This window comes from Gymnogyps californianus, chromosome 1 (genome assembly GCF_018139145.2).
Source record: "Gymnogyps californianus isolate 813 chromosome 1, ASM1813914v2, whole genome shotgun sequence".
Classification (NCBI taxonomy): domain Eukaryota; kingdom Metazoa; phylum Chordata; class Aves; order Accipitriformes; family Cathartidae; genus Gymnogyps; species Gymnogyps californianus.
In genome coordinates, this window is record NC_059471.1 from 170,565,497 (window position 1) to 170,591,107 (window position 25,611).

At 37.7% G+C, this 25,611-nt stretch overlaps 1 protein-coding gene across 2 annotated transcripts in view; it reads left to right on the forward strand.

Annotated features, from left to right (window-relative positions):
• The window catches only part of KITLG (KIT ligand), a 55,070-nt gene extending 30,559 nt beyond the window's left edge, over window positions 1-24,511 (forward strand). Inside the window, exons 3-10 of one of the 2 annotated variants that reach the window (XM_050906829.1) lie at window positions 4,634-4,696; window positions 9,348-9,527; window positions 11,428-11,590; window positions 12,474-12,569; window positions 19,851-19,963; window positions 20,456-20,532; window positions 22,013-22,096; window positions 23,316-24,511. In XM_050906829.1, the coding sequence (XP_050762786.1) occupies window positions 4,634-4,696; window positions 9,348-9,527; window positions 11,428-11,590; window positions 12,474-12,569; window positions 19,851-19,963; window positions 20,456-20,532; window positions 22,013-22,052 (732 nt within the window). In that variant the 3' untranslated portion in view covers window positions 22,053-22,096; window positions 23,316-24,511. The remainder of the gene's footprint in view (window positions 1-4,633; window positions 4,697-9,347; window positions 9,528-11,427; window positions 11,591-12,473; window positions 12,570-19,850; window positions 19,964-20,455; window positions 20,533-22,012; window positions 22,097-23,315) is intronic. The other variant, XM_050906838.1, reaches the window with a different exon arrangement.
• Window positions 24,512-25,611: the final 1,100 nt, after the last annotated feature.

The following is a 25,611-nucleotide window of genomic DNA, read 5'->3' on the forward strand; positions in this document are numbered from 1 at the left end:
AGTGCCTGAAAATGTGGGTCATTTGCCTAATCAACTTTGTGTTGAGTAATAAATTGAGGACAGATGTATGGTGTAACTTGTTTTCAGTGGTGTTAATCTGGATTTTCACTAGCATCATACTAGACTCATACCAGAAGCTAGAATTGGAAAGAAAGAGCAGATTCAATAACAATAAGGTTTCTGAGCATTGATCAACCTAAGACCAAGCCAGACTGGTATCTGTTCATACAAAAATAACTTGTATTTTCTGTAAGATTAAATTTATTCAAATCTTTATAATATAATTTTGTCATATGAAGAATGTGTCCTAAGTAAAATGATTTTAAGACACAAAGAACAATTGAACTATCATTTTTTGTTTGTTTTTTAATAGTGAGAACTTTAAAAGAGCACAATTTCATACCTATAGAGAACAAAAGTATTTAGAGAGTATTCATTCTGCATTACTAATCACTTGAACTCCTGCTTCTTTTTTAATGAAGATGTCTGGAGGGAAACACATTACTTGATGAACAAATGTTCTGTATTATGAAACTGTAATTGCAACACCTGTCAATAAAGCATGTCCCCATTGTTCTTTTCAGCACAGAAAGCTGCATTGCTGTAATTGTGACTCTGATTTCGCATAAGAATTAGGAATCTGTTGTATATATGTTTGTTAAATATGAACATCAAACCTACATAGAAGTAGAATTTTAACTGAGCTGTGCAGTATGTAGAGAATGTGCCTACATATTTTGGTTTCATCCGCTAACAAAATCTAAGATATTCACCTCTTCTTCCATGATCTACTTCTCTAAAGCAATTCTTTTCTTTTGAATGTTGGAAGCCCAAACAATAGTCAGCATTTACTGACCAGGTTGCTTGTTCGAGACATGCTGTTTCAAACACTTTGCCTTCACATTGCATCTTTGCTGTAAATGTGTACTTTACACTCTCTGCAACATTTGATATTTATTTTTAAATGGATTTAACTCTCCTGAGTGAAGGGGTTATAAAAAATGATCCAGTGTTGTTATCCTGCAAATAATCTGCCACTATGGCTGTAAGAAGTGTGAACGGAAATCATTAGCATGTTGTCTTAAGCCAAATGATGAGGATTTTATTAACTGCTTCATTAGCAGATGAGATAGAGTAGATTGCAGAGATGATGGACAGAAAGTGGAAGCTCCTGCAGGAAAAGAAAAGCCAAGGATGCAAAGAAAGGAGATGCAGAGGTATTAAAGAGCAGGAAAAGGGGAATGACGAAGAGAGAAAGGAGAGGCAGAAATGGTAGCCAAAAGGAAAGTATGGTTTTCCCATCATATGCCTCAGAGTAAAAAAGAAATCACTAACAATGATAAATTGTAATTTTTACTTTAACTCACTTTATCTTTGATCTGTGTATAAAAAAATAATGATATCTATGCTCGTCTCCTTAAAAATTTCAGAACAGTCACAATAAAGAGAATTTCCAAGAGCAGTAGCCCTCATTTCAAAGCACTTGACTGCAGAGATAGGTCATCCCTCTTATGTTCTACTGTTCCAATGGAAGAGTAGTTTATGGAACCTAAATCACTTCTACAACATCCCTTTTTCACGTCTCCGTCTATGTGACCATGAGCATATTTTAAAAGTATATTTGGCTTATGCAATGTTAACATTGCTGTATTAAATATTCAGACCTCTGTATGTCAAAAGGAATCTTACATTCCCCAGTTTGAGATTTTGTTACAACTGGGAATATAGCACTTAATGTTGGTTTTATATGGATTTAAAGACATAGGTCTAGATTCACTATTCTTCACCTCTTCTCAGAGCCTGCTAGGATTTCTACAACCACACCCCCCCACTAAATCAGAGAAACTTTTTGTGGCATTTTAATTGCAATGCAGGGTTCTTTTAGTCTTATACATTACTTTCCAAGATTATCAGTTGACATTCTCTGTTATCATCAAAACTGTTACTTTTGTCTAAACCAAGGTAAGTCATGCAGGCAGGTGTTTTGTTGCCCCCAAATTTGTCACTGTACTTAAGGAGTTGAGTACAGGCACCAAAGAAGCCATTCCAGGACTCAAGGAGTTTCAAGGGACAGTCCCTTTCCATTCCCCCTTCACTCAGGCAGCTCAGAACCCTCTTGTCATCTGCTCCTTGTTGGGAGCTGCAGCAGTCAGGTACTCCACACAGAGCAAGTATACAGAGTCCTTTCATTCCTTTCAGGATCATTTCAGCAGTTGAAAATCAAGTGGTTGGTTTTGGATCATAGTCTTGGTGGTTAGTCTTCAACGAAATTTCAAGATTCATTTCAGGAAAGCAAGAGAGTACAAAATGTACAGATTTAGTACAAACATACAGTTCACTCTTACATCAGGAGCTCTACCCTATTTTCTGTGCGTGAGTTGGGAAGTCCAACTGGGACACAAATATAACTCCCTCACTTTGACTGAGCTCCATCATTTACCATCAGCAGAGCATCTGGCATGTGGAGTTTAATCAATAAAACTTTAACAAGTTGTTTCGTCTTGAGGCAGGGCATATATTTTGTGTTTGACACTCTCCCCCCCCCCCCCCCCAGTGATCTTCATTTTTAGTAGTAAATTCAAAAATATCTTTTCTGAATCACAGTCTGTGAAGGAGAAAAATATCTGAGGCTGAGCTGTATTCTCCGGCTTTGTCTGAGAAGCTGTAAGAGCTCTTGGGCAGTTACATTTTTTTAACTATGCATGAAAAGTGCTTGACAGTCTCTGATGCCAGTAAAGTAGATTGTATACATAATGCATATCAGTTCTTGTGGTGTTCATTGATTTGGAACAAATTCAATCTTCCAGTGACCTTTCTTAAAGAACGGTGCTTTTGCTGACATTGCTAAGTATTGAATCCCTCTAGAGTGAGTATGGGAAACTTTGCACATACAGTAGCATCTTCACTATCTTTGCTGCTTGAAGTGCTGCTAATCCTACCTCTCTAGGCATGCAGAGGAAGCTGGAAAAGAAACTGGATTACCTGTCAATGTGTCACGATGTCAGGATGTTTTTAGAGGAAGGAAAAATATATGGAAAATTGTGCATGAGGATTTAGAATAAATCAGATGCTCTAAAGAAAGAACAAATGTATTGCAGTATTTTTCAGTATTTATAGCATCTTGAATCAACTCCCCAAAATGCCAGGTAAATAGACATTGATATAGAGGATTTTAGTGGCACTTTTGCAACTGCTGCTTTGGCAATGTGTAGGTATAAAAATAAAAAATAAATAATATTGATCTGTGGAAAGGAATTTACCAGGATCATTTGTATAAAACTTGTTTTTTAAAGCTGTAGGAGAAAGCCAGTTGTCATTAAACTGAAAGATTGTGGCTCAGCCCACTTTGTAAATAAAAGAATGTTTGGAATTCACTAGTGACTGACTGTGCATAAGTATTGTCCTTGATCATTTCTAGAACAATAACATTTTGAAATTGCTGTTTTAATTTTTAATTGAAACTAAATTTTAATTAACAAATAAAAAATTCTAATGTGTCAAACAAAATACTACCTAAAAACTGCACAGGAAAAAAAATAATCCCTGTGCTAGTTGCTATAGCAGCAGAATCAAAAGCAGCCATAACGGAATGATCTTTAACCCGAAGAAGTAGAAATGCTTTGCTGAACAAAGTATAGATTCAGGTTCACCAAAGGAATTATGTATGTGCTTATTGTCTTTTGTCTAAATGGATTCCAAACTAGGATGAGAAATATCAAATGAATCTTTCACTTATACAAAAGAAAATAGATTTGCTGTATCACTAAGCATCATAGTATTGGTAAACCTTTTGAAAAAAGTACTTCAAGAGATTGTGGATCGTGGCAGTGTCTCCCTCTTCATCTCCCCACTCAGCACATTCCCCAGATGATTAACCACGTCTCACGGTAGTGTTGGATCCCATCTGTGGCAGATTGTATTGTATAATTCAGTGAAAACCCTTCTTACACTCCTTGTCCTTGCTTCAGCACACCCTGTACTCACCCACATCTGCAAAGCCGCACTCAGCTTACATGTGCGGAAGCTCTCCTTTGCCCCAGGACATTGCTATGATATAATTATATTGTTCATCATTACTAAGAGGCACAGCTTCCAAGTTAAAGTTGTGCTCAAGTGTTTTTCTGACCTGATACATAACTAAGCACAAGGCAGGCAAGTATTTCTTTAGGTTCAGACGCTTGCTGAAGTTGGAAATTATTTGAAGGAAAAAGGTTTAGAGACTATTGTGTCCTCTACTGTTTGGAGTGGTTGGGGTTATATAGAAATTGTCACTTAAACACTTCAAGACATGCTGTTAAAAGATGAAAATGCAGTGGAGTTTCTGCAGTAATGACTAACCTCAGATCACTTCTCCTCACCACATTACTTACTTTAAATATGGTGGGAAGTGGTAGCATTGAACATGATCAGATTGGATCTGGGAATGTTACAGAGGTGCGGAAAGATGCTTCACTTGTGAGCAAATAAGAGTCAGTAGCAGTTACACAGGAAACTGAGTATGTAAGCTTTTGCACCTGGTAGGTTACTGAAAATTTGTGTTGAATATTTGATAGATTTTGTTGAATACAGTGATGGTAATTAAGTCTTACTTTGTGTAGTCAGTAATGACATTTTTATTATCTGTTTATTGTAGGTTGGAAATCTCCCAAATGATTATATGATAACCCTTAAATATGTCCCGAAGATGGATAGTCTGGTATGTACAATCACTTCAAGTTAATCCCAGTAAAATAGCCTACTGGAACCAGTGATGGCCATAATGTTTTGTACCTAGTCGTATAGCTTAGTAAGTTACAGTTAAATAATGGTTATTTCTTTTTTCATACGCTTTGCAAGTATTCATTTAAAAGAAATGTGGAGAGATTCCTCCAGTCACTTAAAACCTTTTTAATTACAGGAATCTTAGAAAAATGTTTCTTCATATTAAATTTTTGAACATTTTCTCTGGAAAAAGTCAAACTACGGTGTTATTTCATCATGTCAATTGAAAATTGTTGCTTTCTTAAAGAAGTAGTTTCTTTCTAATTGTACTTTGGAATATACTGTAGAATGTCCTTCTCATTTCAGCCAGTGGAAATGCCATTGAAGCACAACAAATACTGAGTAGCCAATAAAGAGAACCCTAAGTTCAGCAAATGGTAGGGTCAGTAACTAAACAAGTAGAAAGTGAGGACATTATTTCATTCAAACATGCTTTGTATTATTCTTTCTATATAATCCCATAGCTAATACATAGTGATACTTTCAAATAAGCATCATCTACCTTCTTTAAAATTTTATAACATTTTGTATTAAAACTATTTCACAGTATCTTGTTTCTTATTCTACTAAATATTTTTTATGTTTTTCCTTAATTTTAAAAAAACATTTTTACAATGATGCATTGAAAATGCTCTCTTGGTTGTTGCACACACTGCAAGAAAAAGGAGAGAAGGAAACAAGGTGAAAGTAGAAATTATGCTGAATGCTATACTGTACTATATTGTTTTAAGGAAAGAAAAAAAGTAAGAAAAAGACTAATTTGTCAGTTAAACTGAACAATATTGTGCCTGTCTTAAGAATGAATCATTGTACACATACATCAGTAGCTGGAAATCATCTGGTAGATCTAAGAAGCTGTTTTTGTGTCTGTACAAAGTTTTCATTATGAAAATCAAATTTGCGTACGATGCACATATAAAAATGCATCCTATCCTACACCATTGAGCAAATCTAGAAATATTCCCTATTGATATTGGAGAATGATGCCAGAAGCAACATTCTCTCAGTCCTGAATAACAAGAAGATGGCTGGAGGAAAAGGAGGCTGTGGGATAGTGAAGGGCCCTGAGCTGTGATGTTACAAGGTATTATGGCAGATCTGGCAGTGTTCTTGAAGAGTTTTGTTGGAAGCTCAAGGCTTTTACTAAAAATTAGAGTACTTTAGAAAACCCAGTTTAAACTTGATTCCTTAGACAGAAAAACTCTGCAGAACAAATGCTATGGAAATCAAGTACTAGATCCTATATAATGTAATTAAAACTGATGGAAAAATTTCCATTTTTGAAAATAGCCAATATCCAGAGAAAAAGGAGGTAGGACTGGCTGCCACCATCCCCTGGCTCCAGTGCTTTTTGAAATCCAATTATTTTGGTGCCTGATGTGATGAGATTCACGTCTGTAGAGGACAGCCATAGCCCAAGCGCTGCTCCCCAACGTCTGGGATGAGCACGGCAGCCGATGGGCAAGAGCCGGGCTCAATCAGGGCTGTTTCCTCCGCTGCACTCCTGGGGAGGTTGGCACTGCAGATGAAGAAGGCCAGGGAGCCTGCTTGAGCGATGAGTCCTGGTTGTTCTCACTGCTTAACTCTTACCTCGCTCTGTGGTTCAGTTTTGGCTGCCAGTATACAGTTCCTTTCCTATAGTTTAAATGCCATGTCATCTTGCTGCATCATATCCAGAAACTTAGATCCAGTTTACATTTACAACAAGCAGCCAAGAAATAAATAGGAAAAAGAGAAGTTCAGAGCTGGGATTTCCATATTCCCTTTGCTCGTACGCCACTTTCAGCCATGGTGATGGAAGGTGCAGCTCTTGGCCACATGCCTTCACAGGAGGAAGTATTCAGCGGTATTCACATCCCACTTTGCCAAATTCCTCTCTGGGGATTTCAGGTTGTGTTACACATATCACAGCAAAGGCTGGCTGAATAAGTAGATTTTGCTCTAGGTTCTGCAAGGTCCCTGCAAGCTGGGAAACCCATGGCTTTGCATAAGGCGAATGCCCTTTGTTCAGCTCTGAAAGGATTGAAACGGTGCTCTGCAATTTTTTTCAATAGATTTCAGTCTTCAGTACGTGCATAAAGTGGGAAATGTACCCAAGGTAGCAAGTCTCAAATGTAGATGACTAAAGGTAGGAAGGCAGGGTGAATGCAAAGCAGATGGGAAACCAGTGTAGTGCATGTAACAGGAACAGACTGACTTGATGCATTAAACAGAAGGGTTGTTGCATTATGCACTAGCTCAAGGCATCTGAGTGGCTTTAAAAGTAATCTCGCATAGAGTGAACTGTGTAGTCTAACCTGAAGGTTAAGAGGCAAAGATGACAGCAGCAGGGGCTGAACTCAGAAGAGGAGATAAACTTCAAACTTCTGGGTAGGTGTAGAAAGAAAAAGCTAAATGAGGACTACCTGGAAGTACAAGAGAAGTCAGTTTTGCAATTGCCCTAAAATGTAAATCTTGGTCAAAGTTTACACAAAAAAGCAGAGTTAAAAACCTCTGTTTCTCCTTGCAAACAACGTCACGTTTCTCAATTTCAGCAGTTTCATCCCTGTGTTTGGTAGGTATTGAGATAGCAAGTGATTGCACAGCTTGATATTACTGAAAAGAAAACTTAAAGCTCTTGTGAAATACAGCTTTGTAGGTCAGAACGGTTCAGTCAGAGGAGACTCCCACGCACATGCTAAACCGCGGGAGCAACAAAATAGATTCCCTGCTGGAATCGCCAAATGCTCACTAGAAGTGGCAAGCTTTTGCTAGTCCCTGCCAGAGGAGAATGCACACCCACAAATCTCAGAGGAAAAGAGTTTCCAGGTTTGCAGTTCAGGGAAGCACAGAAGTTCTGTGTCTGTGTTCCTACACCAAAGCAGAGGAAAATGCATTGTCTGTCTCGTGAGGGCAATGGGACATGGCACAATGCATGCTGCTTGAACGGAGTACGATTCAACAAGCTTTCTCTGATTTATTTCCTTCTGCCTCTCCCCTCCCGTTGTTGTGCTTGAAGGAAAAAAGGGAAGCAGAATCAAGCCAAATGCCATCCATTTCACATTTTGTTTCATTCTTTTTTAAGTCATTGTTGAGATAATTACAGAAGTTGATAATACTGACTTGCCACTTGTTATCAGCATGTGAGAGAGTTGTACACGAAAGTGAAAAGTCAGGTGGAGCTGAACAATGTATTTACATTTGGTTCTCTAAGCCTGGAACCCTAATAGTTTGGTTAGTCTTCGAAAGCGTGAAGTGTGTTTTTCCTCATCAAAAACATTTACACATCAAGGCAGAACAACACCTGTGTCACCAAGAAAGTAATCTGTTGCCAAGTGATGATAAATTTTTTTGAATAAAGAATCTGTATGCAGGTTTATTGCAGAAATTGAGTAAAAAGAGATTAAGTCTAGAAGCAGATGCATCGCCAAACATTTACTGTGCGTTGCAGAAGGTGGAGTGGATGGATTCAGTGGATGCTGCCCATCCACTGGGCAGCACTTGGAAACTGATTTAGTGACACTGAGAGTGCTTAGGGGTTTCTGGGCCAAGATCTTCATATCTGGCATGCTGTAATGATCCTGAGACATTTTCAACCATTGAAAAAATAGCTTCACATATGGAATAAATTCCCATAACATTTACCATTAAAAATTCAGCATTTATTGAGAAGGGATTTCCAGGTACATGTTGCAGTGTGACTAATGCATTACCTTTTTTTTTGCTGACCATATTGATTTAGGGTTTTTCCTGGGCTGGGTGGCTTTTTTATTTACTTGACTACTGTTCTGTAAATCTAAGTAAAAGAAGTTAATGACTCCCTCTAAGGCAGCAAGATGAATGACTGGGTTTCAATCGCATGAACAGCTGTACAAACTTTATCTGCAAACTAATTGCATAGGTGTCAGTGAAAGGATCTGAACTCTATTCCAGTGGCACAGGTGTGGCAGATACCGTGACAGGCTGTGCAGAACCCTTTTGTCAGCAAAACCTCAGGAAAAGAAAGACTTTTAGATCTAGAAACTGTTCTCAGGAATGGCATTTAGTGAAAAAGCTGAAGAGAATGAGTTAACTAAACTAACTAGTTTAAAGGTGGATAAAAGCACACATGGATTTCATGCAAAATGTTTACGGAAACCTTCCTCAGAAGAGATTTAAATGAAGGATCTTTGGGGTTAAGTGAGTCTTGTAGAGTAACAATAATCAAGTGAAAACTGAGATTAGTTTAAAGTCTGGAGAAAATTGTTAAAGCACTAGTTATTTTAAAAAAATAAATAGGTTAATGAAAGCATGGACTAGGGTTCATAGTAGTATGTCCCAAGGCTCAAATTCTCAACAGACTTATGCTTAGCATTCATTAAGAATTTAATGAAGGGATGGCATTTAACAGACAACCATAAATATGTCAGTATCAGTGAGAATAGAAATTTTTTCCAAAAGGACTGAAGAGAAAATTAGCCACACTAAAGACGATGAATTTTAATTTAGAGTTTCAAGATAATTTAAATTGGAAAGAACAGTCTAATCTACTTTTGCACATTGAGCTGCTTAAACAGTTTTTGCAAAAGTCTGATATTTAATCTACCTCTCTTTTTATCCCCTGACAGCCTAATCACTGTTGGTTGCATTTGATGGTACCTGAATTTTCAAGAAGTCTACACAATCTTCTCCAGAAATTTTCAGATATTTCAGATATGTCTGATGTTTTAAGCAACTATTCAATCATCAATAATCTCACAAGGATAATTAATGATCTTATGGCATGCCTAGCTTTTGATAAAAATAAGGTAATCTTATACAGAGTTTCTACTTGTATGCTGGATATTTTTATTTGAACTTTCTGTTGCACAGTACTCAGTAATAGTTTAAAAATGTCCAAAGCTTCATTAGATTTGTTCTCATTTCTATTCCTGTACATCTGAAATCCTACTCTGTTTAGAAATGCACTGAGTACACTGTGCTAATGTTGGCTAGTTGTTATCTCCTGTTTCAAAGGAAAATGGCTTACAAGGAATTACAGTATATACAATGATCTGTATACAGTTATTTAAGTAGTCAAAAATGTAACCATCATCTTTAAGGTAATTAATTCATTCTGTTCTGTTTGAAACTGGCAGAAATCTTCCTTGTGCCTCCAGCTTAAATTATTCATTTTGCTAGTGATACTAACGTAAATTTAAAGATTATGTGGATGAAGCTATTAATATACTGTTAGTATGTATCACAGTGTGTGAAGCTCTGAAAGCTTCACCATGGTTTAATGAACTTTTTTATACAAAGACACAGCAACTAGAGGATATTGGCCCATTTCCATGTGTTTCTGGATTCCAACAGCCGCTCCAGGAGTCTCACTCAAGAGACGTCTGATTCTCTTGTGTGAAAATTATGGGGGAGAAAAAATTAGCTTTCTAATCCCTTACACAGCTCTAACCAGTCTAACAGTAAATAAAAATAAGTTCTGTAGTCAAAGGTTTTGTCCCACTGAACAAACTGGGCAAAATCCATCATGTTTTTTAGGGCAAGGATTTCATCTTCCATATACGTTTATTTTTATCAAGTACGTCCTTAGCTGTTGTAATTGCACCTTTTTAACATCCAGAATGAATCAAATGGACTAAAACACTCAATCTCATTTAGAGTGGCATAACCTTGTAACCTTGTCATATATTGGCATTATATTGCTGAGAGTATTTAGACGTTCCCTACCTTTCAATTTCAAACTGAATTCTGTCCAATCTTCAATGTATCTCTTTTTCTTTTTTTTTTTTCTGCTCTTGTCCTGATGATTCAAAGTACTCAGCTGGGATGTGGTTGGGGAAGAGGAATCTTATTTTGTAGAATGAAGAAGTAAATATCCTGTAATTCAGAGAAACAACTAGCTATTGATTTCCTCAGAGAAGAATGATCTTAGGTCTAGTACTTTCAGCATTAAACATAAAATAATCTTGGAGCCAAAACTAGGAAGTTTTCCTTAGTACATATTAAACCCGTGTTCTTATCACTGTCCTCCTTCTTGGGAGTACAGATTAACCCCAGGCCAAATTTGACCTGCTGGCCTAGGAAACAGTTGTTATGAAAGCCAGAGTCAGGTAAAAAGAAAAAAGAAGATAACCATCAGTGATCTTAACATGGACCTCAATCTTGTTGTTTAGTCTGGCATAACACACTTGTCTGTTAGACCTCAGAGTGATTGGGCTTCCTTGTTTATAGTCCTGCTCTTATTTTTAGGTACATTATCAGGGATCTCAGCCTGCTTCTGTGCAGTAGTGTATCCCAGCTATTGTATTCTATTCCCTGTACTCTTATGACAATAGCTATGATTGTGTTGTGTTCCTGTGTTCAGATTAAAAGGATCATGTGGAACATTGCAAAATAATGTGAAATCAAGGTAATTTTTTTTAATATGGGAAATAAAAAAAGTCTCTTCATTTTCAGCGTAGAATGGGAGACTGCCCTTTGTTCCTTGGCAATTTTACAACACTGGATTAATAATTTATTTCTATTTGCAAAGCTAATTTGAAATCCTCAGATCAGAGGGCTTGTATGTTTTATGAAGATTTAACCTTCTGCAGGTTAAAAATTTAAACTATTTTGTGTCATTTTTGGATATTTTTACCATCTGTTGAGGTACTAAAATGAGCGTCTCTCTTGACCTTCTTTCAAGCTGAATTCTATATTTTACCCTAGGATTTTGTAAAAGAAAATGGTCACCTTTATGAAGAAGGTCGCTTCATTCCTGAGGATTTTTTTAGGCACTTTAATAGTACCATTGAGGTCTACAAGGAGTTTGCAGACACATTGGACAAGAATGACTGCATTCTGCCTTCGACAGTAGAAACACCAGAGAATGGTAAGATGGCTCTCATTTTGGGGAACAGAATCTAAGCAGATATAAATGGGTGATTTTCCTGTGATTTCAGAGATGCTAAGGATCTCATGCTGTACCTCCATGTCTCCTTCTTACTGCCAGTTAAAATTACTACCAACACCGAAGCTTGTATTTGTGTTCTAAGTCGAGTTCTATCTGGCAGTAAAACTAGTGCCATTGTTCCTAGTGACATCATTCCTTAATATAATCCAAATAACCTCACAATACTCTGCTCTGTTTCTTTTCATCCCAAATATATACTGGATCATCTTTTTACATTTTTCTTCTTATTTCTATTAATGCTCCATTTAATTTTTATGAGGCAGTAAAGGAGCCTAAGATTGCACTACTGAAAGGATAGGAAGCTAGGACAAGTTGTAAATTGCAGCAGCCTCAAGTCACCTCCATATTCGTCCCACCCCTCCTGAAAAGGGCCATGTTTACTTCATTTAAAAATTTTAACAAGCTCAAGTCAGGCTCCTGCAGTTTATTCTCATCCTTCCAGTAAATGGACGTTTTGTATTCTCTTTTCTTTTACTCTCTCTAGTGACAGCTATTACCTTTTTAATTAGGGCAATGTATCCAGTTACATCAGTAGTAACTAGAAGTAGATCAGTGCCATAACCTAAGAACTTGTTTAAAGCAATTGCTTTTCCAGAATAGCTATTCAGCAGCAGCTCAGTGTGTAGACACATCTGTCTTAATAAGACTGCCTTTTTTGGCTTAATCCGCTGTATGAACAGCCCTGTAGCCAGATTTTTAAAACAGCCCTATAGCCACATCAGAGTAGCCCTATAGCCCATCATCTTATATAGAGGGAACTGTATATTAAGTTACATAATGCTGACACTCATTTTCTATTTAGATTCCAGAGTCGCTGTCACAAAAACATTTTTGTTTCCTCCCGTTGCTGCCAGCTCCCTTAGGAATGACAGCATTGGCAGTAACACTAGCAGTAACAGTAAGTACAAGTGATTGAATTAATATATGTGTCTCCATTTTGTTCTGGTAGCTGGTTGTTATGAGAGCTCAGAGGAAAAGAATGTCATTAATTGTGCAAATTAATGGGAAGTTACTTGTGCCTGATGGTGTACCATGTGTTTCTCAGCTGTCATACCGAAATGCAATGAACTTATCTAATCAAAATTTAGAGATGCTGTCAAGTTACAATGATGTGACAGCTCTCTACAACTTGGAGAGGGCAGGTCTTTTCGTTTTGGCTGTCATGAGGTCTCACTAGTCATATGGCCTCAGCAAACTTGGCTGTCCCAAACACCTCATTTTAACTCTCAGAAAAGGAAGTTCGTCCAAACGAACAGAATAGCTGTCCTAAATCAGGCCCAGGGTACTCACGTGGACAAAGAGGTTGCCTGTACTTTGCATTTTGAGAGTATTGTCAATCCCAAGCTTAACACCAACCTGAAGACAGTCCTCATGTTTGCTTGCTGTAGTCGCAGTAGGGCCAGCTCCCCACTCAGTGTGCTTTCAGTTGAGGTCAAGGACAAAGTCACTACACTTTTGGCAGGCTGTAATCTTCTCTCTGGCATGGCCATCTCCCTGTTTCTCATCTGTCTTGGTCAGTGTATTACATGTCTGGTCACTGACAGATAAGAGAGCCCAGAACTGTTGCTGTAAGAGCCTCAACATTACCCATCACGAGGTCAAAGGTGTATAGGAATCTGAGGTGAAGAGAAACAGCGAAGTTTCAGGGGCTTTTAGTGACATCGTGTACAACAAAGTGAATACTCTCTGGAGCTTTCCATGTGAACAAAAGAAGGGGATTTTCCTTAGAGGTTCCTGAAATGGTGATTAAAGCTTAACCATGTTGTTGTTTCCCTTGTTCCTGTTTCCCAGACGCATCAGGATGACAATGTGTATCTCTCTTACAATTTCCTCCTTTCACTTCACAAGCATGCATGTTATCTAAAAGTGTGATGACGAAGTGTGTGGCTGGTACTCCTTGTGCTTAAGAAAACATGGGCAAGGAGGCAGCCTGATGTAGCCTCGTGGGCACGATGGTGGCTCCTGACGGTTGGACAGATAATACTAAGATTGAGATTCTTCTCATGCTGCTTCTCTTGGGAATGTGTAATCTAGTAATTCTCTGGGTTTTTATCACCATGCATGCTACCTCTTAGTTGGCTTACAGCTGCTGTCAGATTTGAAGCCCTTCCTGATTGCTTTCTAATTAAGAGAAGGTCTTAAGTCATCATTCCCCAGAACCCTCTGAGTAGAAGGTTGGAACAAAAACTACCTTTGACTCCTGGCTGCCATCTTGCCTCTCTGGAAAAGAGAAGTCTTACTACCATAAATTGCTTGCCAAGAGGTCACAGAGCTGGCTGCAAATAACCTGATGAGCCCAGGGCCAATTCTGAGGCACCAGGAGGGGGCTAAAGAGCACATACCTGTCTCTCTCAGGTCTGAACATGTGATAATTTTTGCTGTTGCTGCTAGAGGAAGAATATTCATCTGCAGCCTGAAGCAATGGGAATGGATCAAGGAGCCAAAAGAAAGACAGATAGATTACAGGAGCAGTTTAGATGAAAGGAGTTTGACCCAGTACAGTAACAGGAGTCATGCCAGGCAGCGCAGTGGAGTGTGGCACCTGTGTCTGTACTGTGGAGGGGAGCACAGAAGCAGGTTTATTAATCTTGTTTTATAACTGGAACTGATAATCAAGTAGGAAAAAAGCCTAATTAAAATAATGCAGTAAGTCAAAGAAATTGCTTGGCTGGCCATATGCTGTACAGGTGTGTTTTAACTGATTATCATTCTCTTAAGCAATTTATTGGAAAATTGGATATCAGTTAACAGCCTTATGTAGAAATGACATGAGGACTGCATGTCTGGGGCTGGGGACAGTTTGAACTCGTAATCAGATTAAATTACATTAACTTGGACATTGGATGCTGACTGGTTACACTTTAGTTATTTGTTTGGAGTTTTTTGCAGGGAGGGACCTGTGGCATCTTTATTGACATCTCTGTCTTACTCCCTGAAAATTGTCTTCAGTACTGATTTTAGTTTTGTCTTGGCTTTATTGCTGAGTAAGTTTTGTTTTTTACTTGATCCCTACCTTCTTGGAAGGAACAACAATGAATAAACCTTATTACTTCCCATGTGAAGACTCCCCAACACAGGGGACCCTGTCTGCTGGCTTCAGTACTGTTCTCAGAACAGCACCACTAGATTCAAATTTCAAAAAGGAAAACATTTGGAGAAGAGGGGAAACCTGAAAAAAGCATCTCTAGGCACAAACTACTGCAATATTTTTTTTAAATGACCGACTTTGATTTTAAACAGTTTTAAATTGAGCTATTTAAAATTAATGGCTTCTAGACCATTTAGAAGCATTCACTGTTTGCAAAAGAACCTCTCCAGATTAATAATAAATTTTGAATCTATTAATAAAGTCTGTGTAGTCAGATGACTTGAACTGCTCTTAATTCTAAGTTCAACTTAGACAAACCTGAAGTGCATCATCTAATAAAATCATTTGTGAAATAATTATCATAGAAATTTTATATAATATAAATTAGCTAAATTATGTTTTTTTCATGTTGTTGCTACATGTGTTGAGAGAGTTGTATTTCATGACTTCGTTGTTATTACATAACAATAAAATTAAACTACTATAATAGAGTAGAATCTTGACTAAATCTACACCAAAAGTCTTACCCCAACTAAGTGTAAAATGGAACAATTATCCCATTCTAATTTTTTTTGAACGGCAATAGTGCTGTTTTCATCCTTGTAATATTGAATGTAGATCTGTGGCATGTTGCCACTCCATCTTTTCCCCCATAAAATTCTCAAAACACCACCCCACCACCCCCAATTTATTTAGGCTCGTTTGTTTTCTTCTCTTTTGTGTTACGTGACTGTAGTCCAATTTAAATTCCAATTAACTGTTTAAGTCCCAGTCTCATTGATATTTCTCTGGATCATTATACCATGCATAGTTTAGAGAATTCAGATGAGATGGTTCCTATATAAAGAACAAGTGTCAGGATAAGAAGACTTGAGTCCTGATCTCTTCTTTCAGTGGTTGAACCAAACAATAAATAGTAGTCTTTTTTTTTCCCATCAGATGATTCTCATGTTGCTCTGATTAAAGCTTAAACTTACTAGCTGTTACTAACACTTCTCACTCAATTTAGTGCCATGGTACTATTTATATTTTCATTGAAAGTTCAGTGTTGCTTTCTTCCATTTTTGCCTACAATTTCCTCACAATAATTTAGCTTTATTGTTCAGTACTGAACAGCTCAAAGAACATGTAAACACAGAGATCTCTATAACTGTTTTTAGGAAGAAGGTCTACTTTTATAATTAAGCAAAGAATATCATAGTTTAATTCAGTAATTGCACAACAATTTGAAAACGTTCACCCATGGCTTAATGCAATTGGTGTTGCCTTCTGTGCCTTTGTTCCTTTGTTCCAACTTTATAGTTAATGGAAAACCCTAATGAACAGGTGAGAGCTGCTCTGCATTTTTATAGATAAGATCTTGTGGTAATTGTGTTGGAGCTGAGCAGAGGTAAACTGAAAATTCCTTTGAGACATATATGGCAAAAAAATCGAGCCAGTGCTTTGAATCATAATTGGTTGCTAAATTTACACACATGGCTCAAGGTGGAAAGCAGTTCAGTAACTTCATTGTGTAGCTGAGTGGCTTTTAATGTAAATATATTTTGTTCACAGCTTAATATCCCAATGTCCATGAAGACTGTACATAAATCTACATCAGATGAGCTCACTTCCTAAGGGTTTCTTCTGTAAGGTGCAGAGTGAGAGCTCTGAGAGGTGCTGGCCTGCTTCCACTCCCCTTTTGCACCTTGCTGGATAGAGTCTATTTTAAGTGAATAATATACTAACTGCAAAGCCAGCAGTTCCTCTGGCATTGCCCAAGGAGTTCACAAAGTTACTGATACACCTGGTTCCTCTATTCCTTCTCCTACTCTGCCTTTACAACTACTGGGAGTGGGAATCTTTCAGTGTAGAGCTCTAAAGTTTCTAACAGAGGAAAAGGTCCCTATGGAAGGAATAAAAACCTATTGGCAGCCAGCTTGCTTTCCTTATCTCCCTGTTCTTCATTAGGACACAGGTCCCCAGGAGGTTCTCCAGACTGAAAATGCTCCAGCCTGTTCTGGTTTAGATGTTACTGTAAATAAAAGGCACATGAAGAAACCTGCCATGACTCATTTCGTTCTCTCCAGATCTTTCAAGAGACTTTTTTCCGGACTTGAAAGTGAAATTAAATAATCTGTTGTTGTTTGCTTTTTAAGGTAGTTATGGGTTACTTAACTTGATAGTGTATGAATTAATTTGAAAGTTATGAAAAAAAATCTGTTGTCATTTTTAAAAGGTAGGCTGGGGAGAGTGTCACAATTTGACTGTATTTAGGCTCTGTCCCTGGGTTGCAGGTCCCAATATGGAAAGCTAATTATGAATTCCTTTCAGTTTTCCATAGATGCTGAAGAAAGCATCTGCATTGGAGGTATCTTTTCAGAAATCAGATTTTTCCACTTTTAGATACCTCATTGTAAAGGGAGCTGTCGTGGTTTAACCCCAGCCAGCAGCTAAGTACCACACAGCCACTCCCTCACTTCCCCCCCCGACTCCCAGTGGGATGGGGAGGAGAATCGGGAAAGAATATAAAACTCATGGGTTGAGATAAGAATGATTTAATAACTAAAGTAAAATATAATACTAACAATAATAATGAAATATAATAATAATAATAATTGTAATTAAAAGGAATATAACAAAACAAAGAAGAGGGGAAAAAAAGAGAAAAAAACCCAGTGATGCACAATGCAATTGCTCACCACTCGCTAACTGATGCCCGAGCAGCAATCTGCCCCTCCTGGCCAACTCCCTCCCATATATATACTGGGCATGACGCTCTATGGTATGGAATATCCCTTTGGCTAGTTCGGGTCAGCTGCCCCGGCTGTGCTCCCTCCCAGCTTCTTGCACACCTGCTTGCTGGCAGAGCATGGGAAACTGAAAAGTCCTTGGCTTAAGATAAGTGCTACTTAGCAACAACTAAAACATCAGTGTTATCAACATCATTCTCACACTAAATCCAAAACACGGCACTGTACCAGCTACTAAGAAGAGAGTTAACTCTGTCCCAGCCGAAACCAGGACAGCCCTGCATACAGAACATTTCTCTAAAAGTTCATGTAAAAATCAGCATGCTTGCCATGACATGCTGCCCAGCATTGCAGAGTAGGCAGAGGAATTTTGAGGTTATACACTCTACCATAACATGTTATCAAATAAATTATGGTCTATATGACCTGAAGAGTTTTTCCTTTGATTTTTGTTTCACTTTTCCATTTTTTCTGAAGTTTGCAGGGCAGAATCCAGAAAACATGACCATCCCCATAGGATTTACGTAATTCAGTTGTATAACTCAGCGGTCTTTCACTGGGAAGAATGGCTAATGGTATTAGGCACATCATTTTTTTTTAGTAGAGCACAAGAGCAATATAAGAATTTTCTTCTGAGAATATGCTGAGAATACAATTCAGATAAAGTAATGACAGGAAATTTTTTTGAGATGTTCAAGCTGGCTCTATCCCACTTGAGTTTGTCCAGATTTCTTGAAGGTCAGTTCTGCAAGCAAACCTCCTCTATGCCTAATCTGGGACGGACAGTTTGAGAACAGATATGCCCCTCCAGTTAATTTCTGCTCTTGGTTTTAATGTCTGAGCAGACAGAGGCAGACTAATCAATAGCCTCTCTTTTTTCAGCTGATGTTCACCTCTGTAGAACTTTGTCTGCTATCTTCCCCTTCTCCTCTGTAGACAGATCTCTTTCATGATAAGCTAGCATTGGTTCTGCTTGACCAATGTTTCCTTTTAGTGTGCCGAGTTTACTAGATGTAAGTAAAATTCAAGCCCCTATAGTCAGAACCTAGAGTTTGTAGAGTGTATGAGATACAGAGATATATGTAGTATGTGAGTATATAAGACACAGACTTCTTGTTTTCTTACTTTTTAGTTCTGTCTACTGTGACTCTAGAAAACACAGCTGAATTTCAGACATAAAAAGCACATTTGTGTAAAAACTTTCAAAATGTCAACCAGAAAATCTCAGAGAGTTGAAAATTAGTTGCTAGTTAATTATGAGAATGCACCTTTCTAAACAAAAGTGTTTTCTTAGAGGCTGTTTAATAATGTACTAAATGCACATTGCTTGACCCAGTATATCATATCATATGTGCTTGGACATTTGCTGTTTGCCTGAGTCACACAAATTTCTAGTGCTACCCGTGCATTTTCATTTCTGTACCTAATCACCTACACTTTTCCAGTGCTTACAGTTTGGTTCTTTTCCTGTAATCTGACAATACACCCACCATTCGAGCTGCAGACACCAAATCTTGAAATGAACTAAAACTGAATGGATGGTGTCTAAACTAGCAGTCTCCTGTGGCTCACTTTGCATTTCAGAAGGTGGATCCCAGGGTGACTCTGTAGGACTTTTCACATCCTGCTCTTGATTAAATAACTGGAGGGCCATATTTCAGTCTCAGCATGCATACAGCTCCCTGTGAGGGGAATGGAATTGCTTGTGTACATAAAAGACTAGGATTGGGGCTCTTCCATATAAAATATAAAAAGCTATCAAGAAATTGTTACAACAAAATAATAGACAGCTAGACTTCAAGGTACAAGGGTTTGATCTTACTGAAGTCAGCAGGACCTTTCCAGACAGACATTAGAAGTGAAGTCAGGCTTATTTTGTTAAATTAACCTCCCTCAAGAGGCCTCATGTTGGTTGTTCATTAGTGGCAAGGCAAAGTGTCTATCTGCAGTCAGTGGGATGTGTCTTATGGAACTTAAGCAAATGCATGAAGTGACAGATATATTCTTTTCCAAATAATTACTTTGTGTTACAAAATAAGACCTTTAAAAACTGATAAACCCAAAACCTTGAAGTGCAGGAAAGAGAAAATTCTCTACAAATGACAAAAAGAGAATTAGTGTTGGAACTATTCAACACAGTTGTTTCAGAAATGGGAGGAGCATCCTTGTGGTCAAAAATTTCCTGTGAGATTTTGTGTGAAGTGCACTTCATGTACACAGAACTTTGAAGTATCTGTTCTGCTATTTAAGATGCTGTTATGTAGGTTGTGCATAAAAGTGCTCTTGCTAATAGTGTTGCCCTGAAGACAGTTTTCTGCTATAAATCTATCTTCACTAACAAGAACATCTGTAATTACAGCAGAAGAGGCACTTGGCTTCATTAGCAGCTCCAGCCTGCAAGGGATCAGCATAGCACTGACATCATTGCTGTCTCTTCTTATTGGCTTTATTTTGGGAGCCATATACTGGAAGGTAAGAAATATTACATTTAATTGTTTACATAGTGATACTACATAGCTATGGGGAGGTGGGAAGAACATTCTGCATTTGAAAGCAAGAGACATCTCTTTTGATCTTCACTGAACTGTGTGACATGTAAATGTAAACCTATGTTGTCAAATTCTTGAATTCCACCACCAAAGTGCAAATCCTGTCTTATTAGCATGATAGCTGTCTAATTGGAAATTAAAAACATGGGATTCCCCCAATTTCCCAGTTCTCCTCTTATATCTTGAGAAGAGGATTCTTTTCCTTTTGCCCCTTGTACTCCTGCCTACAATACAAAGGCATTGATAGTAAAATTATACCAGTAGCAAATGCATGTTAGAGGACAAGATTTGGCCTACATTTTGCAAGATGACTTTGATATTGAAAATCTGAAGCAAACTGAAACATACAACAATTGTCTAGGGAGTTGTTAAAGAAAGCTTTAGAATATTTATATTTAATGCATTTTCTTCATAGAAAACACATCCCAAATCCAGAGCAGAAAGTGATGAAACTACACAGTGTCAGGAATGTCAAGAGGAAAATGAGATAAGGTATATTGTTTCACTTTATATACATATATACAAATGTAACTTTATCTTTGAGAGCTACTTCTGGAAAGTTTCTAGCTCTAAGACAAACACAAAAAAACCCAAACACAAGGTCTTGCTGTAGAGGCAAAATATGTGCTTAGGGTGTGTCTTTTAAAGGAGCTTCTAGTTTAAATATAAAAATTTATATGGAGGAGATTTCTGCATACAAAATTTTAAGGGGACATTACCTTTACTTTATTGATCCTTACTCCCACTGTGAGAAAGGATTGCTGAAACCTTCCCCTATAGGGGAAGCAACAAAAAAAAAGTGAATTTTGTTATTTGCTGTGTGGTGTAAAGCTAGGTTGATATTATGTAAATAAATAGAAAACAATGTCTTCCTGGCTGTGCTCCTAAATCCTTCTAAATATTTTTTACATTAACATTTTTTATGTTCTTTCACTTTTTTACATTCCCCAGGGTATGTGTATATAAGCATCTGTGTTTTCTGGGGTTTTTTTAATGTTCGTAGAAAGCTAATGGGAACTCATTCAAATCCTAATAACATCCTAAGGTCATCCTGAAATGATTCACGGCTCTATTCATACTTAAACACTGCTTTATCTGATTTTTAAGCAGAAAAAATTCTGTGTAACTCAGTCAATCAAATATACCTTAGAAATAACAGTTGAAGACGTTCAAAGTTGCCTGGACATGACTTGGGCAAAGAAGCCTGTGGAATTCAGGAAAGGACTTAGGGATATTTTAAGTTAGAATAGTTCACACTAAAGCATTTTGAGAGTATTATTTAACCTCATATTTCCGGGCGTTTGGTCAAATTTTAACTATGAGGGATTAAGGGAAAGATCTGATGCAGATGGCAGAAGGACACATCTTATCCTGTAGGCTTCTCACATTGTGTGAAATGCCTGGTGCTGCCCGCTGTTGAAGGCAGAAATAGGCAAGGTTCTGATCTAGCAGTTTGGTCACAGGAGCTGAAATTTTCAGTGTTTAAACTTCCTAGAATAATACATTCTTAAAACAAATTTTCTTCATGTACAGCACATAGAGTGGAAGACTGTATTCACCAGGTATATTAGTTGCTACAAATAACTCATCCTGCACCTCATCCTCACAGGTATTAAAACTTGTGAAATGGAACATGCATCTTCCTTTTTAACTTCACAGAAAATATAAAACATTGCTTTGTAGGAAGAAAAGAGGAAAGAGGAAACAATTAGTTGAATGCAGGAGATGGCCTTAACAGGAAATTTAAACAGGTTACATTCTCTATCAGACGTCTTCTTAAATATATGGCGTATGTTTTTTTCTCCCTCCTCTCTGCGAAATTTGTAATATTCGTCTATAAGTAGGAAGACCTAATAGCAAACATAAATTCTAATACTTTGGGTTCCCTTTTATTGTAACTAACTGATAAAGCCTTCCATTCTATTTCCTTGAAACACTAGCATTGTAGTAATAAAGTACCCTTTTTTTTCAGTATGTTGCAGCAAAAAGAAAAGGAACATCTACAAGTGTAGCTGTTGCTTTTTCTCCCTCAACACTGTTACTGCTTTGTGTACTGGTAAGTTGTTAGAGTTGAGTCTTACCATAGGCTGAGTAACTTTTGGCTGCTGAAATATGAAGTGATTCAGAGTCCATTTGGGGAAAAAAATAAAATAAAACTTGTTATCAGTAGGCTTCATTTGTACCTAAGATCTTTAGCAGCTAATGTAATTAATCCTGTATCATTAATGTAGGCATTTGACTTTTAACCTGAATGTTACAAAATGAAATATGCCAGAATTCCAAAACGAAGGACAGCTACTGCTTCTCCTTTTTGGTGTGAGAGCTGATATGGAGAAGTCTTCAGCTGTTGTCCTACAGCTGTTTCAAAGCAGCGTGACCTAAAAAATACAATCCTTAAACTAGCAGGTGCGTGTAGGAGAACAGGCCAAGTAGAGCTGAGCTTCTATTAATTGTTGCTTACTCAGCACAGTTTGCAGTCTCTGTAGCCTTATCAGATACATCATTCTTGCTTTAGTATGTAAGAGTGAGCAGCAAAGGTGAGTGAACTTTCTCAGTTCCAGCTGTCCTCTGCAGAACAGTGCACGTCTCTGGCAAGGAGCTTCTTACCACAGGAGTTGTGCTGTACTTAACCCACAGCATCTCTGGCAAGGGTCTGGAAGATTCAGGCAGGGCTGAATGCTTCATTTTGTATCGTGAGAGGAAAGAGCAGCATAAGAGTATAACAGGCAATCCAGGTTTTGCAGTTCATCCTGTAGCAGTCACTCTCAGGTGTATTCCAGAGTGTTCATTGTGATCAAGTTAGCTACAACTTGAGAGATTTCCAGTCTCCTTAACTGCTTTGTTCTAACATCTGCTCACTGAGAAGGGAAATAATCACTGCATTGGACAAGTCATTTGATTACATTACAAGATGTAAACTCAGTTTGGTATTGGCTTGTTCAGATGACTTCAAAGCGAAGTTTGCTGTCAGAGATTGCCAGATACCAAAATGCACAAACATAACAGTTCTGTAAAACCACGAGAGTTGTTTCATCACCATAGATGACATCAATGAGCTTTTGCAGGCAAGTGTGTTCTTGGGCCAGGAAAGTACATCTTATAACAGTAATTTTTCTTTCAGAATAAAGGAATGTCTATGCAAGTGTCATTGAATTTATCTATTTCCAAAATTATAAGAAAAAAAGTCTGTTATATGTCTGTGAAAAGCTCTACTGTTTAGTAATACAGAGAGGAAAACTAATCAGCAAAATTATAATTTCTGTTTTTCTCTTCAGACAGGTAACAGTTCCATGTTCGCTTCATAAATGAAGCAGCTTTAAGCACATTCATATTCCTTCTGGAGTGACAGACTGAGTCTGCATCTGTTGTTGCTGCCCATGACTCTGTAGACATGATAAAGAAATGAGGACAATTTGTGTTTGTTACTGTGAAACCAACACTGAATTGAACAACGACAAGAAGAGTGTGCACTTAGCAGGACTGTATCTTATGTGAATATCTACCTTGTGTGGCATTTGGGGATTTTTAATTGCATTAATACTTGCAGCTGACTCTGGCAAGCAAAGTACATGTCCTGAACAAAAAGCATCTTTCAAATGCCTCCAACTATGTGTAACCATTAAAAGTCATAAATACCCTTGCATCCTTAATTTAAGTTCTGTGTCCTCTACCTTACCTTGGTGTCTTCAGATGGAGTTCTCTGAACTGACAGAAAATGCAGAAATGGATACAGATAACATACTCTTCAATATTGTATATAAAACTTGAAAACAAAGTCATGCCATGGACCCGTGTTCTAGCCTTTTACTTATAAGGAGCTGTGTTTATGCCTGGCAAAGGTCGTGTGTACAGCAACGTGTGGTTTCTGTCGGGTGCCAGGTGGCTGGTTGCCCACCCCAGAAAACCTCAAGAATTCATCAGCATTGGTGGTCTCTGCTCAGGAGAAGCAAATATTGGATGAAGACAAAGTAAACAGGGGGTGAATGTACCTCACCGAGCTTCGAAGCATTAAGAGTAACTGCTGGTTATGTGAACTCTGATGAAATTTCCAGCCATGCCAAGGGAAGGGAAAGTAAAGAGTCTGAATTGCGTTCAAACATCAGAACAAAGACAAACCCATGAAATGCGTTTTAAATGCTGAAGATGCATGCCATTGATACCTTGTCCTTAAATGTATAGCATAGAAAATCTGAAACATCCTGAGATTGTATTTAGCTTTTACTTACATCAGCTGTAATTAATGTTTGCATTGTGTTTTAAGTGATTAGTAAGCTTTAATATCCTGGCATTCTCCACTCTTAAAGTTAATTCTCTCAAAACAAAAGAGAAAGGCTTTGTTTCCCATTTGTCTTCTGCATCTATTGCTGTTATAGCATCCACGGAATCTGTACAGGACTGATGTACAGACATGCATTTTCAAGTAAATCCTAAAAATACCATGGTAAACGTTACAAGTGTAGTTGTGCATCTTTTCATCTTGTCTCTTTCCAGATAATGGGTATGAATTATTTATCTGTGTTAGGGGTTTGTACTTCAGAAGGTAAAGGTGGCTCACTTCAGGTGACAAACTGTCATCTGTCATTAAACTGACAAGGTCAGCAAGAGTTTTAGTTTAAGTAACTTGAAAACTTAAAAAAAAAACACCACACTTTTTGTGTTCTGCATAAAGTTGGAGTTCTCTTTAAAGTATATAGTTACTTGATTTTTTAAGAATTCTTAATCATCTGCTGAATTTTCTGAGAACCATGCATAAAAAGAATATGACATACATATAATATATATGTGTGTGTGCGTGTATGTGTGTGTGTGTGTATATTATTGGTAAAACTGATTTGTCTGTCATACTTATCAAAAAGAAAAAACCTCAAAACCGTACTATGTTTGATGACGGAGCTTATGTGTGCATATAGCCACTCTGCATGGAATTTTGACCCTACTGAGATCAATGTCAAAACTTCTCGTGAATTCACTGATATAAGGATTTGATCATGTGGAACTATTTTTTATTTATACTGAGGCCTTTTTGCACTTCCTGGGTGTCAGAAAAGGGTCCTCAAGTCCTGCTCAGCTGGTATAAATTAGCATAGTTCCATTAACATTAACATAGCTTTGGGGTTTGCATCATCTGAGGAACTTCTCAGACTAGACCAAAAGAAGCTTAGTGTGAGAATGAGGCCTTCATTTTTATTCAGAAGATGCTGGAGCACTCACCACTTCATAAGAAATAATCAAGGTTGCTCACCACTTCTAAAAAGCAAGCGCATTCCAAATTTTAGCTCTGCAAAAATTAAACAACGGAATTCCCCATCTGCAGCTCAGTCTCATTTGACATTGTGTAGTTCTTTACTCACAAGGCCCTCAGACTTTGTGTTTCAAACTTATTTAAGAGTTACCCTGAAAGAAATGACAGCATGACCTAATTCATGGGAAATTTGCACCTTATTGTTAATGCGGAGAATAACTGCATATTGGTTTTGACAGAGCAGAAAAGTATCCACAGTAAATGGAAGCAATTATCCTTACACATTTCACAAGAACCTTAAATACTTCGTGTTGCCATACAACACATTC